The 16,070-nt window shown below is 36.5% G+C and overlaps 1 protein-coding gene across 1 annotated transcript in view; it reads left to right on the top strand.

The window, feature by feature from the left end:
• Positions 1 to 12,251, top strand: part of NEBL (nebulette) — a 119,978-nt gene extending 107,727 nt beyond the window's left edge. Inside the window, 2 exon segments of the mRNA XM_017869178.1 lie at positions 4,915 to 5,021; positions 6,294 to 12,251. Coding sequence (XP_017724667.1) covers positions 4,915 to 5,021; positions 6,294 to 6,470 — 284 coding nt within the window. The 3' untranslated portion in view covers positions 6,471 to 12,251.
• The last annotated feature ends 3,819 nt before the right edge of the window (positions 12,252 to 16,070 follow it).

The following is a 16,070-nucleotide window of genomic DNA, read 5'->3' as shown; positions in this document are numbered from 1 at the left end:
TTTCTCTTTTCTTTCTCCCTTTCTTTCTCTTTCTTTCTTTCTTTCTTTCTTTCTTTCTTTCTCTCTCTCTCTCTCTCTCTCTCTCTCTCTCTCTCTCTCTCTCTTTCTTTCTCCTTCCTTCCTTCCTTCCTTCCTTCCTTCCTTCCTTCCTTCCTTCCTTCCTTCCTTGTTTTTCTTTGTATTCAGAATTTGGCCATCGACTGTATCTCTATAGTCATTGAGGGGCCTTCAAAACCTTCCCCTTATCTTTGATGACTTGAAACCTTAACTGTGGCTTCACTACACACATAATTTTTCTGCTGCCTTCCTGTTCAATCTCTCAGCCTCTGTTGTATTTTGTTCTGTAAAGTGGGAATGGTATCTGTTTTAGATAGTTGTCGCAGTAATTAAATGACAACATACAAAGCACCATGCACACCACGGACACTTAATCATATTCTCTTCTTTCACGCACTCTGTGTACATCCCCCACAGTGAAGTTCCTTTTGAGTACTCTTCAACCTTTATTGTGGGTACATTTCTTCCTTTCATTTACTCTAATTTTTGTGTATTTACATATATTTCCTCTTTTTTCCAGTTTTAGATTTGGTAAGCTTCTTAAAATGTTCTTAGCAGGGTGCAGTGGCTCACGCCCTTAATCCCAGTGCTTTGGGAGTCTGAGACAAGAGGATTGCTTGAGACTGGGAATTTGAGACCAGGTTGGGCAATGTAGCAAGATCCTGTTTGTAGGAAAAAAAAAATTAGCTGGGCATAGTGGCATATGTCCAGCTACTTGGGAGGCTGAGGCAGGAGGATCACTTGAGTCCAAGAGTTTGAGGCTGAAGTGAGCTGTGATCACACCACCACTCTACAGCCTGGGTGACAGAGTGAAACCCCATCTCCAAAAACAAAACAAAACAAAAAAACTTTTCTTCCTCCCTTTCCATCTTCTCCTTGATGATCTTCACATGCATTCACTTCTTTATCTTGGTTTTATCTCTTTCCATTTTAATAATAAACATTAAACAGAAACTGTTAGTATAGGCTATCTGTGGAAGTACTTTATTGTACAGTAGAAGAGATATTTTGATATTATAAATATTGTAGAATATTCCAAATAGAGCCTGAAATGCTAAGAGCTTTAGTCAGCTTCTAGATCTTTGGTCAATAAATCTTATCAATGTGAAATGAAAGTTGAGTCACACTTGTGTGTATTTTCGTTGACTTAGTATAACTAAAACTATTATTTGTGGCCTTAATGTTGTTGAAATAAAACAACCTGTCAAACTCAAACTCTTTGGTTAGAAAAGCCATTGTCCCCCATCTGTAGCAATGCTAATGGTACCTGATTACTAGTTTAATAAACAGGGCACTACGCTTTTACTCTTTGATTAAAAAGCCCTTGTTTGTTGCCAAATTAACCTAACATCTTGCTTTTTAAAAAATCCTTTGATTCCACGTGTTCATGGAAAAAATCTCATACATGGAATAACTATCTTTCAACCAAATTCTCAGTGAACCCGATGTAAAGCCATTGTTTTAGATTTCCTTTTCCTCGTTTTACCTAAGTTTCCAAAAAAGGCATTCATGTAGCATAACAATAAAAAAGCAGTGTTTATGCAAAGTCTTCTTAAATTGCCATTTGCTTTTACTAAGTTGGTTTCTTTAGGCTTTCAATTATGTTTGTCTTTTTTTTTTTTGAGACAGAGTTTCACTCTGTTGCCCAGGCTGGAGTGCATGCAGTGGCATGATCTCGGTTCATTGCAACCTCCTCCTCCCGGGTTCAAGTGATTCTCCTGCCTCAGCCTCCTAAGTAGCTGGAATTACAGGCACACGCCACCACGCCCAGCTTATTTTTTGTGTTTTTAGTAGAGCTGGGGTTTCACCATGTTGGCCAGGCTGGTCTCAAATTCCTGACCTCCAGTGATCTGCCCGCCTCAGCCTCCCACTGTGCTGGGATTACAGACGTGAGCCATCAGTTATGGTTTCTTATAACCCCGTAGGAGTTCCCTAAAAACTCTTTTATTGTACCAAGTGTAAGGTAGATAAGTAGGTTTTATAATCTCAAAGAAACTTTTTAATAAGTAATTCAGCCAGAAGGCAAATGAGAATAATCAATACAGGCATGAAGATAAACCGCAAGGGCTAGATAGATGGTTATAGTTACTGGAAAGTTTCTCATTCTAAACTCTCTTCCTTGCTCTCTCCAACATATACACGTTTAGGACTAATACATTACTTTCTTTTCTTGCTATATTTGACAGTAGCACAGGTTCCCTTTGAAAGTCAGATATAAGTAAGGAGTAGGCATAAATATACCTTTTGTGTGTGTGTGTGTGTATGTGTGTGTATATATACACATACATACATATATATATATATATAAAATTTGAGATAAGGTCGCTGTCTGTCACCCAGGCTGGAGTGTAGTGGTGAGATCACATGGCAACCTTTACCTCCCAGGTACAAGCAATCCTCCCACCTCAGCCTTCCAAGTAGCTGGGATCACAGGCATGTACCACCACACACAGCTATTATTTTAATTATTATTGTTGTTTTTAGTAGAGATAGAGTCTTGCTATGTTGCTCAGGCTGGTCTCAAACTTCTAGGTTCAAGCAGTCCTCCTGGTTTGGCCTTCCAAAGTGCTGGGATTACAGATGTCAGCTACCATACCCAGCATACTTATTTTTTGAAAGCCAAAATGAGAGAACATTGTTAAGCAACATTCTTGAATTGTCAGTACTTAACGGGCACTAAGCTGGGACTGTGATGTATAAACTAGGTGAACCTAAATGTATTACAGAGTATGAGATAGCCTATTTTCCCAAGTTTTTCAGTGTCCATTCCTGAAAGTTTTTCCTAAACATTTAAAGATGGCTGTGCTTACCTCTACACATCAAAACTTAAAGTTCATAGTTAAATGGTGTAACAATGAATTCGAATTTAATTTTTATAAATTTACACAGATGTTTATATTTAATCTTTAACACTTTACAAATAGATTCAAGTAGTAATTAATGAAGTCATGAGTTGTTTAAATGATTAAAAACTAGTGCAAGACTAACAGTCTGGGATATGCAGCCTGAATAATTTAATTGGAAATAACCCTAAGTAGCCAGTGACATTTTGTTAATTGGGTAAAAGGCCAGGTGCCCAGGCCCATCCGTGCTCCAGGAGAGCAATTGTTTCTGTCACCCCTTTTCTTCCTTGCATGCCTTGAACATAGTGGATAGTAATAATTATTGTTACCATTTGTGAAGGCTTACTGTGTGCCAGGAAATGCAGTGTGCTCTGTGCACACATTAACTGATAAGTATTTGCTGAGAGGAGAGGCAGTGAATGAATAAATAGTCAGTGCTTCCAGATTCTAATACATAGAAAAGCCTCCTTACTTAGCTAATTAAGAGGGCCTGGAGATCTATGGGAATTTCATTCTTTTTTCTGCGTGAGTGGATTTTGACAATATCCTTAATATCTCTTGACATCAAATATTTAAATTTTGTTGATAAAGTTAAAAAGTGTTCTTTTCTGAAGTATTTGATATTTAATGATGTTTTAATGACTACAATATACTATAATTCAAGTGGAGATCTTGGCTATTTCTTTTTGGTCCCCTATCTGGACATTAAGCATAATTTGTAATAACTTTATAAGATAAATTCACTCAAGAACTATTTTAAAAAATCCCCTTTCAATCTGATATAATTATCATCTGGAGAACATATTCAATGATTTGTAATTTTCTGATGATTAAACTTATTTAAAGTATTGATGATCTCACTTATCATTAAAGTGAATTTTCTACTTATAAAATATTAATTATTCATAACACCCAGAATTAAATCTTATTTCTTTTAGTATAAAACTGTTCTGAATAAATCAACCCATTATAATTACTTTATATACTCAATATGATTAAACAAAAATGGCAAACTATTATGTATTTTATAGCACATATGACATATAAATTTTACTAATGTAGCATATAAATTATTCAAAAGACAATGAAGGGCATGCTATGAAAATACCCTCATATATAACTCATGTTTCTGGCTACAGGTAACTTAAATACATTCACAGAGAAATACACAAGCTTATGTCTGCTGATTCTGTGGGATTTTAAAATCTAGCTTCTATGTTGGCTTCTCTAGAATTTTGAGCTCTTCAAAACATGAACTATGCCTTTTGAATGTCATAATTAGTGGTTTGGAGAGCACAAACTAAATGAATACTATTTTGATATTTTCTTAATATAAAACAATAATATTTATGAAATTCTTTAAGTGGTTTGGTTTCTCGGGCTTTTGTAACATATTTAGCTGACTTATTTAGTCCTGATAAGTCAGCTGAATATCACTTATTCATAAAATAAAGACTTCGTATATTCTAAGTAAATGTTTCTTTAAAGGGTGTAGACTTTTTAACTACTGACAAACATGTTGCTAAACATACGTTATGTTTGCCATCTTTGTAAAAGTAACATTCAGCTGTATGTCTTGAAATATTGACAGTATCTGTTATATGAGAAATACCCTGTGAAAATATTTATACTCTGTCATTAAATTCCTTTAAAATTCTTATTTTCTTTTGGAAAATGCCTAAAAGGATCACATGGTCAAATAAAACATGATTTCATTAAGGGAGTATGAAAATTTTGTTTATGTTTTTAACATAGCATCTGCAATAGAGCAACAAGAATGTTTAAAGTATGTTTAACTGCATGCCAAACTGAGTTTCTTTATGTTTCCCTAATTACTAAGATTTCTACTAATCTAGAGATCACTTACAACACTGCAACCCAAATTTCACAACACTGAAAAGGCATTTTGTTTCAGAAGCTTCTAGCAGAGCATAGCATCACTCTGAGGGCTTGGGATGGGTGCTTCGAGGCTAGCTTTAAGGAATCTTTGTGTGTGTGTATGTTTAACATGCAGCACCTGTTCTTCCCGGAGCCTATCAGCAAAGCCATTCCCAAGGCTATGGCTACATGCACCAGACCAGTGTGTCATCCATGAGATCAATGCAGCATTCACCAAATCTAGTAAGTGTCCATTTGATATGTTCCTCCTTATCTGGTCTTCCCATTTCACCTCAAGCGTGTAAATACCTGTGGAATAGAGTTGAACTGAATATTGGGTATTTTCATTCAAAGATAAATGATGATGTGTTGCCATTTATACAACTCTTTTGAAGGAAGCACAAAACTTACAGAGGTAAACTGTTGAGAAAGGAAGGCAATAATAAGCATTATATAAAATATTAAGACATCCAAAGAATCTACCAGTACAATATCCTAGTTGTTACTTCATGATTGGTACTAGCTGATTATGATCTTTATTCAGGCCTTAGGAGCACAGGTATTGATGGTTGTATTTACAAGTTCATCTTACAATGAACACAAAAGCCTAAATTATGTGGCCAAAATGTATCTTCAAATCCCGCATTGGAAATCTTGAGGAACTGGTTCATATATTCAGTGTAAAATTTGGAAGCAGTGTTCAACATTTGCTAGTTATACTTGGCTTCTCATGCAGAAATTTCTTCTACAAGCCCTTGACCTAGTCTCTTGGTCTTTGCCTCAACACCTAGAAAACTCTTCTACACTGTCCGGTAACTTGAATTGCTCTAAAATTCTTTGGGTCCCAGCCAATGTCCTCAGTCTGTGAATATGCTTGATTTTGAGATTGTCTGATGTTAATGTTAGCTAAATACTTAGCCGTAAACAAAAACAAATATAGGAAAACTCATTATAATCATAATATAATAAGTACCATTGAGTTACGTACCTTAGCATTCAGAACATTTATATGCTCAATTTCTCCCACAGTGATACAGAAACCTATATAGTGAATATATTGTGGGTTTTTTCTTTCATTTGTTTTACATATTTTTAAGAGGAAATAAACACTTTTAGCATCTACTTAAGAAAAATACATTGCCAGGAGAGATTTGGACTTCTCTGACATAGGACGAGTTTTGTTCTCTGAAGAATATGAAATCATGTATAATCTAAGGTTTCTGGGGTTATCTGAAGTTGGGGGGAACTTGGCTTTATTATTTCAAAGCCTACTTTTTGATGGGGTAGCTGTTGTATTTAGTGACGTTTCTATCCCTGTTCCAAAATATTAAGCTTTTGCTAGACTAGGAAACTTGAGATCAGCACGATGAGATGCTAGGTTTACAGATTTCCAGAGATCCGTGTGTTTGAAAACATTCCTAATAGTTACTTTATGTGTGGGTTGATGTGTTGTGATGGGAATTTGTGACTGTAGCTATTTGGTATTCATCATATAATCCCTTCTTCCTTTCTCAGAGGACCTACCGAGCCATGTATGATTACAGTGCCCAGGATGAAGACGAGGTCTCCTTTCGAGACGGCGACTACATTGTCAACGTGCAGCCCATTGATGATGGCTGGATGTACGGCACAGTGCAGAGAACAGGGAGAACAGGAATGCTCCCAGCGAATTACATTGAGTTTGTTAATTAATTATTTCTCCCTGCCCTTTGAGCTTTATTCTAATGTATCCTAAACCTAATCTTTTTAAAAGATAGAAGATACTTTTAAGACAACTTGGCCATTATTTTACAATGATGTATCCTTCCTTTGACAATTAGACACACAGGTACCAGGAAGAAGGAATGACCTCTGGGCTGAAAACAGCAGCATTTTCAGTAATTCCTACACACAAAAATCATTGTGTCTGGACACCTGGTGCTGCTAATTGTGTTCATGGTTTCCTTTGATTGGCTATTGAACCCTTCTGGGAAATGTATTTTTGTAGACTTTACTAGAGATGTTGATTGTCCCTTAAATGTAGTGTGTATGTAAAACTTCTTAGCTGTCACTTTGAAATCACCCCAAGCCAATTCTCTTAACGTGGTAATGCAGCCAATAATTTAAAACCCGTTTTGCTTTTGAATCATGAGGCAATTTCCAATATTAGTGAAAATTGCCCAATATAGTAAGTGTAAACAGTGGCAGAAGGACAGTCTGGTTAAAATGATATTGACTGGTAGCCTTAGGGATCTAGAAACTTCTACTAAACAGAGAAATTTCCTTGTTCCCTAGGCTGACTGGGATCTATTTATTTCTCATTTGTACCAAGGCATCTCCTACTCTCTATTTATATTCTATGGACCCAAGTCTATGCTCCGTTCCATGGAACATCAGGACCAAATAACTTCACAGCTACTCTGCAAAGGGCAAATTAGAATGTCATTGATATAATTTCCCTAGTAGCATTTACCCTGTTGCATGTCATGTAGATTCAAGCTTCTGTAACATAGGCAGCTGCACTGCGCGTTCCTATTATTGAAGCAGAAGGGTGACTGATACCTAAAAGCCCTTTCTTCCGCTAGTTGCCAGCTCATCAGAAAAACATACTTTGAAAAGATGCTTGAGATTTTCCTCCTGCATTGCACTCTAGTTTTGAAGGATTTACACCTTAGGAAATAACATGTATAATCTAGTAAATAAGCGATTTAGGTGTTCCGTTGAACAGCTTTGATTCACTTAATGCCACCATTGATTTCAAAGTGAAGAAAATGTAACAGGAGCCAATGAAGCAATGGAAGCTGGAGTGTGACTAGAAAAATACCTGGCAAACAAAGTTACCAATTCCATACAGAGATGGTCTGGTATCTTCTTTTGGAAAATGGTATTCAAATTCTGGAATGGAAATCTAGCCACCAAAACTGGTTAATCAAAAGACGTCCTTTTCCGTCTTCTGGCTTTTTTTTTCTAAATCATGTTTAAGGGAATGAAACAGGAATGTCATCAGAGATTTTTCAGTACAGGCCCGAGAGCCTGTTCTCTAAGAAAGAAATCGTTGCCATGTTTTGATTTTCGAATAAGTGACTTTGCAGGCTTTTGCTAGCCCTTGCTGGTGGGTCTTGAAATTTCATGCAGAGCCTGCAGTCAAGGTCACCAAGCCACTGGCGCCCATCAGCAAGCCTGTGTCTTTCTGATTGTGCCGTTTACTGTGACCTGCAACAGGGTAGCGTTCATTTAGGGTCTGATTTCACAGTTATGATAAACCGAAAAAGCAAACGTTGCGAAAATGTACTAAAATGTATGGGTCTTGGGGATATCTGCCTTATATGTTATATTCAAGGAAATTAACAAAACATCCTGTAAAACATCTTTTAAGGAAGTGTTTACTAGTCCAAAGGCCAAAGCTAATTTATTTACACTTTAGAAAAGTTAGCACATGCTTTTGAAAATCTGTGGTTTCATTTTATTAGGCTAAAAGAGCAAATAAGCTTTATTACACTGAAGCTACATCTAATGTCACTGACATGAAGTTGAAAAAATAAATGCAGGCAAATAACCAGAGACTTCTTTAAAGGGGGTTTGGCTGGTTTTCTCTCATTGAAGTGGCCAGTCGTGATTCAAGTGATAAAACCCCTTATCTGTTTTGGTATGTTGTACACAAACCTACAAAAATAAACTGAACTTGCAATATTTTTGCAAGAATATCTGTCATTAAAACTGAGGATAAAATACCTGCTCCATTTTATTTTACTAAGTATGTATTTACATTTCACCAGGCAGGCCATTTTCTTTTGTGATTATAAGAAAGAGTAGTTGTTGATTAAATTTTCAGACTAAATGTAGGACAGGTACAATTTTGGGATAAATAGCACATTTGTAGGAACCGCGATGAAAACTGACTTGAAATAATGCTTGTAATCAGGAAAGTAATTTCATCCACCGATTTCAAAACCAGATTCACTGAACATAAAAGTCAATACATAGTTGAGGAATAAGTCTCCTAAAAGTTTAAGCTTCATGTAATAATGTTTGCATAGCAAAATATTTCTGCTTCAAGCCTTTAGGAATTAAGATCTGATCAGAATTCAACTAGAGGGTAGTTATTTTGCAATGAAGACTAAAACTGAACAAGATACTGCATGCTTTTGAGGCCATAATTTGGTAGTGTTGGCAGTTGTTAATAAAGCTTGTCAGGATGTTAAGACTCTCAGGAGAAATATTGGAAAAGTATATGTATAAAACCAAAGTGCTATTTTTAAAAGCATCATTTAAACAAAATTACATGCCTGAACAACTTTTACACTTTCCATGTCCTTCCCTCCCACCTTCAATGGGGCAACGAGTATCTCGTGCATAAAGCTGACAGCTAAAGAAGATTTTAAAAATTGAGTTAAAGATGACTGTGTAAATGTCCAAGCACAGAGAGCATGCACCTGTCTTTCTCAAGTTTGATGTGTTCTCAAGCCTGGCAGAAGCACAAGGAACAGTTTGATATACTTTTAAAAGGTTCTGAAAACAAAGCTGTATGGGGATCCTCTCTCTCTCTCTCTCTCTCTCTCTCTCAAGCAAAGTATAGCAACAGAATATATTGCTTTTGTCATAAGCTTTTGTAGTATGTTTTTACTAATAATACTTGTTCTCTAGAAAGCTTTCTATTTCTAACCTATGGCAAAATGAATCCTTCATGTCTTCTTGTTATTGTTTACACACTTGCAGTGTAGCCCGGTTTGAAATATTTATCTGGTTATCAAATGTCCATGGAGGAGGCTCTTGATGATCCCAGGTCTCCCCGACCTCCATACACCACACAGGCATTTGTAAGCACAGTTTCCACAAGCACCTTGTAGGAATATGGATGAGATTAGACCGGCCCCTCTCTGGCCACTGGGTTTATTTCTTGAAGAAGATGCAGATCTGGTTTTTCCAATGTGCCACAGTCTTTTTACCTCTTCTCTGTGCTGAGCTTGACAGCACTCTGGGAATGAGGAACAAGACTTTTCTAAAAGACAGTGGAAGTTCAAGGGGTGTACCTCGTTTTCAGGTTCATCCATCTCCAGTGGAATGTTTTCAGTAAAAGGTGAAGAAAACGTGTGTGATCTTTAATAACACATCCCTATAGAAAGTCGATAAAATATATACCAAAACTATAATACAGATATATACAAATATAGGTGCCTTTTTGATTACTCTTGTTTGTCTAGTATGGTCTTGGAAAGAAAACCAAGCAAGCAAGTTGCTGCGTATTCTGTAGTAATATTTTATTACACATGATTGATATTTTTGTGGTAGGGAAGTAGGATGCTCCTGACAGATATTAAAGGTGTTAGCTGATGATTGTATTTTATCTCTAAAGATTTAGAACTTTAGAAAATGCCCACTTCTTCCCTCTATTTCTGAAAGGTTCTTTGTGGATTTATATACAGTTGAGCTATATAAACATTAACTTTAGATTTGGGATTTAAAATGCCTGTTGTAAGATAGAATAATTATGAGGCTGGATTCACTACACAAGATGAACTTCACTTCATAAATTAATTATACCTTAGCGATTTGTTTCTGATAATCTAAAAGTGGCTAGATTGTGGTTGTTTTGGGTAACATGATATGGAGGTGGGAGAGCTTTTAGTTAAGAAGCTATGTAAACTCACAAGGATGCTAAAATAAAAGTCTCTGAAGTATTCCATGCCTTTTGGACCTTTTCCTGGCAACTGTCAACTATTGATCAAAAAAGTCAAGGCATTGTATGTTGCTTCTGTGGTTATTATTCCATGATGCTTAGACTACTTGAATCCATAAACTTGGAAGAATCTTTGAGCAAATTTTCTCAATTGTCTGTATGACTTCAGTATATTCATGGGAATTCCATAGGATTTTTTGTGTTTGATATATGGTATCCAGTTTGCATAGTATCTACTTCTTTGTAATCCAGTTGCTGTTAAGAATGATGTACTTTAAAGGAAAAGAGAAAACTGCATCACAGTCCCATTCTCCAGTGTCCATGCAATGAATTGCTGAGCATTTAGGAAGCATCACCAGGTGTATTACAGGCATGATGTGAAACTTGATATTTGACCTGTGATCAAAATTGAACCATTGTGCAGTTTGGCTTCTATTTGCTTCAAAATATATAGAATTGTGGTTGATGATTAATTTGCAAGCCTAACTTTGAGAGTGTAACAGTTTTGAAGAAAACATTGAATGTTTTCCAAATGAAGGGGCTTCACAGAATGTTACAATGTTATTAATATAATTTGGCTTTTGTTATGCAAATTGTTAACACCAGCTATTAAAATATATTTTAGTAGAAATGCTTTAATTCATATTTTTTTCCTCTACACTGTGAATCTTTAAGCCTTGGTGGACTAGAGCAACATCGTGCTGCCCAAAGGACTAACCTATGCAAACTAGTTCACATTTTAGTGGATGTCGCAGTTAATGTGTAATAAGACATTATTTCCCCTGCATAATGTACAACAGCATTGAAATGACACATTAAGCCTAGCATCACATTGTATAGTATAGTCACTCACAAACCCTTCAAGGCTACCCTAATCATTAACATTAATATTTGTTTAAAAGCAAATCACCGATTTAGCTATTGAAACTACTTGAATGACAGCAAACCAGGAATGACAGATGGCTGTGTCAGCAATGGCTTTAATGTGTTCCCTGCAAGTGATCTCCTATGATAAAACTGCGTTCTCAAATGCACTCTCTTCAGGGTCTTAATATTCTGTGTCTTCTCTCTGTATTTGTAAAACATTATAACACATTAATTTCCTATCTCTACACATTTGGTTTGCTTAAATAAATGCAGGATATAAAAAAATGGTTCTACTTCTTGGCTCTCACCGTGGTTTCCTGGAGCATGGGTTGTTAGATGTAAGTAATGCACCCTCATAATACCCTGGGTCTGAGGTTTAACATGACAACTCACATCAAATCACATCAGAGGTGTGTGCTGGCTTCAGTATATTTACATTGCTGAATCAGTCAAGATATTTTCCTCCCCCAAACGAACTTAGTTGTAAGTGATAACAATATTATGCTTTTCCAAGCTCAGTATCTTTCTGAATTTATATCAAAGTACTGCAACAATGCTTCATTGTAGTTAACTTCTTTCAAGAATAAATTCCTCATATGTCCTCAATAGTACAATTCTAATTTCCTTATATTCGTAAGATGAAAGAAATGGCTTGGAGCATAGAATAGAAAGTGCGCAAATTGAGTACATAAAATGGGAAGAAACTGATTTCTCAGCTAAGAAAGGCTCATTTATCATAGAACACAATTGCTTTTTTTTCCCCCTTACGCTTCCGATAATTGAAAAAGTGAGTGATTCCCTATTTTTCACTCTCATATAAATCTATGCGATTTGGATGCTAGTCTTACTGTATTATTTTGTAAAAGTTGCTCTTTGGCTCATAATCCTTCCTAATTGTAAATTGATAAACTTCGTGGATGACATCTCATAGAATAAACACTTCTTCCAAATATTGGATTTTCTGTTTTTTATATTCCATAAGTATGAAATGAATATTTTGATAGTATTATGAATTAAACACACCATATTTGAAATTACAAGGCAGCACAGTTATTTATTTGTAGAATTTACTACCTTTTTTTCCCCTCTGAGACTATTTTTTTTTCCATTCACGATTATAAATTTACTGTTTGCAACCCAGGCCACAGAGTAAATGAATACCTTAGATTTTTTTTTTTCTGACAAAAAATAATTTAGGTTTTAAATAGACTGTGCTTATAATTTTATTATCTTAAGCATTTGTGAGGTTAGGTGTACAGGTAACTATGACATACCCACCAAACAACTTTTCTACCAAAATGACTTTCTATAAAATACTCATATATAATAAACTAAAAGTAAAAGGGAAAGTTTTGCTCTTTTCTTTATATAATCTGCTTTGATATGGTTTGGCTGTGTTCCCACCCAAAATCACATCTTGAATTGTAATCCCCATCATCTCCCTAATCTACACGTGTCAAGGGAGAGACCAGGTGGAGGTAATTGAATCACGGGGTCGGTTTCCCACATGCTGTGCTCGTGATAGTGAGTGAGTTCTCACGAGATGTCATGGTTTACTAAGTGTTTGGTAGTTCCTCCTGTGTTTATTCTCCATTATGCCACCTTATGAAGAAGGCGCCTTGCTTTCTCTTTGCCTTCCACCATGATTGTAAGTTTCCTGAGGCCTCCCCAGCCATTCTGAACTGTGAGTCAATTAAACCTCTTTCCTTTTTAATTTCCACATCTCAGGCAGTTCTTTATAGTAGTGTGAAAATGGACTAATATATGCTTCTCCTACACAGAGGGTTTGAATATGAGTTTTGTTATGGCAGAAAACTGGATATGGTCCATTTGTGAACTTTAGCTCCTTTCTGTCATTCTAAGCAAAATTCTCAGGCCTTTGTCTATCATGTTTGTATTTGGGGGCTGCAGAGTTCTAATGAAAGAAAAGCAGAATGAGAAAATGGATTCAAAAGTTGCAAAGTCGATATTAGAGCCAAGGGTCTAGTTGCTGATTTTGTGTTTACGTTACGGCATTTTAATCTTTGTAGCTCCCCCCTCCCCTCCACATACACAGTTCCTTTTCTGTTTTGAGCAGCAAACATGAAAGGGAATAGTAAACTAAAATAGAGAAATGGACAACATCTAAACTCCTATTATTATACCTGAGGAAAGAGGAAACTTTTCTGCACCCCAAATTGAGTCATCAGATCACTCTTGAAGGGAACTGGTTTCTGATTCTTAACACAGGACAGTCACACTTCTTGCCATGTTTCCAGAGGGTTACTGTCCAAGGCTATGTGGCCCCAACTAACTTTTTCATTAATTTTTGTGGATAACCATGCTCTGTCCTACATGCTGTCACTTCCCTGGTCCCAGCTGATTGGATTAAAGTGACTCTGCAGGACTACACAAGACTTTGCCTAACAGGGATGGTGGTGGCTGAACCTGCTCAGATCTCCCTGAAGAGGCCTGAGCTCAGGAGAGCCTCCTGAGTGCAGGAGGCTACCCGCTTTGCTGTCCTGCACGCCCTTAGGGCCCCCAACAAGGCCAAATCCTACCTCCTTTCCACACCTGTACGTAAGGTTTCCTGGAGGTGCCTTTGAAAGGCTTTCTATGGCTTGCAAGCAATCAGAGATTTAGACTAACAAAGCCGCCATATACATTCATTGGCACAGATTATAGGGTTATTATTTACTTACACATTTTTGAGACAGTGTCTTGCTCTGTTGCCCAAGCTGGAGTGCAGTGATACAATTATAGCTCACTACAGCCTTAATCTCCCAGGCTCCCGAGTAGCTGGGACTACAAACACACACCACTGTGCCTAACTAATCTTTTTTTTTTTTTTTTTAAGTTTTTTTTTTTTTTTTTTTCTTTTTTTTTTTTTTGTAGAGATGGGGTCTCACTCTGTTGCCAGAGCTGGTCTTGAACTCCTGGGCTCAAGTAATCCTCCTGCCACAGCCTCTCAAATTGTCGGGGTTACAGACATGCGTCACCATTTCTGGCTTCATAGTTTTCGTATCTGACAAAGTAAAAAGTAAAAAGATAACATTTTGGCAAGGAACAAATTTTATGAGTGAGCAGGAGAATTGCACAATGTTCCCCACCCCCCAAACAAACCACTAAATAGCAAGTGTGATTGCAATGCCAATTACATTATTATGTTAAAATGTCACAGGGTTTTACATTTTACTGTTTTGCTTTATCATATTTATGTATCCTATCTAAAATCACCTTAGTGTTAGGAGTTGTTTTCCTGGGCCCTGGGAAGGGCATCAGTAATATCAAGTGAATTTCACTTTTCCCAGTACATATGTACAAAGGAAGAATTTGGGAGTTTAGACAATGTTCTTACTGATTTTTGACTGTTTGGCAAAGAAGAAGGGGATAGCAGAGACCACCTTAGAGAGTGTCATAGGCTCTGATGATAAAAGTCGAGTTGTTTTAGCAGAGCTTTATTAAGAAGTACTTAATTCTTCCAGGCTTACTCAGTGATGGCACTTAATGAAACAGAAGAAACAGTAATTATAATTTATTCATTCGACATATAATTATTCAGTATTTGCTTGATTCAAGGCACGGAACACAGGCACTTTCTTCATAAAGCGTTCATACTGTTAGGGAAAGACTGACATCAAACAACTAATTATATACTTATACAATTAATTACTTAATTACAGTTTAAGAGATGTCATGAAAGGGAAGCCTAGTGTGCCGCGAGTCCTTGTAGCTGGAACCCATGAGCTGTGGACTCGGGAGAGAGGGCCTGGAAGAGTTCTTTGAGAAACTGCTATTTGAGCCCTGAGAGCCGTCCAAATTCACGTAAGCATGAGACACATGGGAAAATTTAGTCATCAGCAGTTAGTGACAGATATACTCCTGTCTTCTCCCAAATTTTAATTTCAGTAACAATGCTAGGTTTTGTATTTTTAATACCATTAAATTCCTTGTGGACAAAAGTCAGCACATGCTTATGGACAAATTTATGTGTTAGTACACCCTTTTATTATTCTAATTATGACTTATTTCACTTTTATAAGATTCAGCAGGTTGCAAAGAGTTAATTATATAAACAAAGCACTACAGATGTGGAATACTTCACTTCCTGTTTTGGATAATTGGTTATTACATAGGCTTTCCTGTGTATCCTTACTTCCTCCCTGAACATTTTGGGACAGCGTGTGCTTACTGGAGTTTATTATTATGGTCCAGTCTGCAGCAGAACCATTGATTAAAAATACTGTACTCTCCCGTTTTAGATTTAACATTCAGGGATTGTCATTCCCATCTAATGTGTGATATGAGTTAGATATGCTACAATACCTGGGCAACACACAGAAAAATAACTTGCAATGCAAGGAAGTTGTTTGTAATCATTTAGAATGCATCCTTGTTGTGAGGTAAGTCACAACTTTGTTTATAGAATTCTAGCAAGAATTTTGAACACCTGCTTCCTTTAAAAGTCTAACTGTATGCTTGCACACTTAAACGTGGGCCATTTAATAATTGGGAATATTTTTGACATATTTGATTCCCATAATCAATGCCTAACAAAATGCTTGTTGTGGGAACATTGATAAAACGTTTCCTGGTTGCATGTGCTTCTTTCTTTTGAAAGAAATTTTTTGGCTTTCCCAAACAGTGCTGCATAAAATGATTTCTGGACCTCTACATCTTTTTTGGTAGTTGATTTTTGTAAAAATTTTAAAAGGGTAGCTCTTATGATCTAACTATAGTGTCACATCTATATTGTAACTCAGGGTTTGTTTGCAAACATATTCTCACTG

This window comes from Rhinopithecus bieti, unplaced genomic scaffold (assembly GCF_001698545.2).
Source record: "Rhinopithecus bieti isolate Rb0 unplaced genomic scaffold, ASM169854v2 scaffold_3043, whole genome shotgun sequence".
Taxonomy (NCBI): Eukaryota; Metazoa; Chordata; class Mammalia; order Primates; family Cercopithecidae; genus Rhinopithecus; species Rhinopithecus bieti.
The sequence above is the reverse complement of the archived record's forward strand: the minus strand, read 5'-3'. Positions and strand labels throughout refer to the sequence as shown.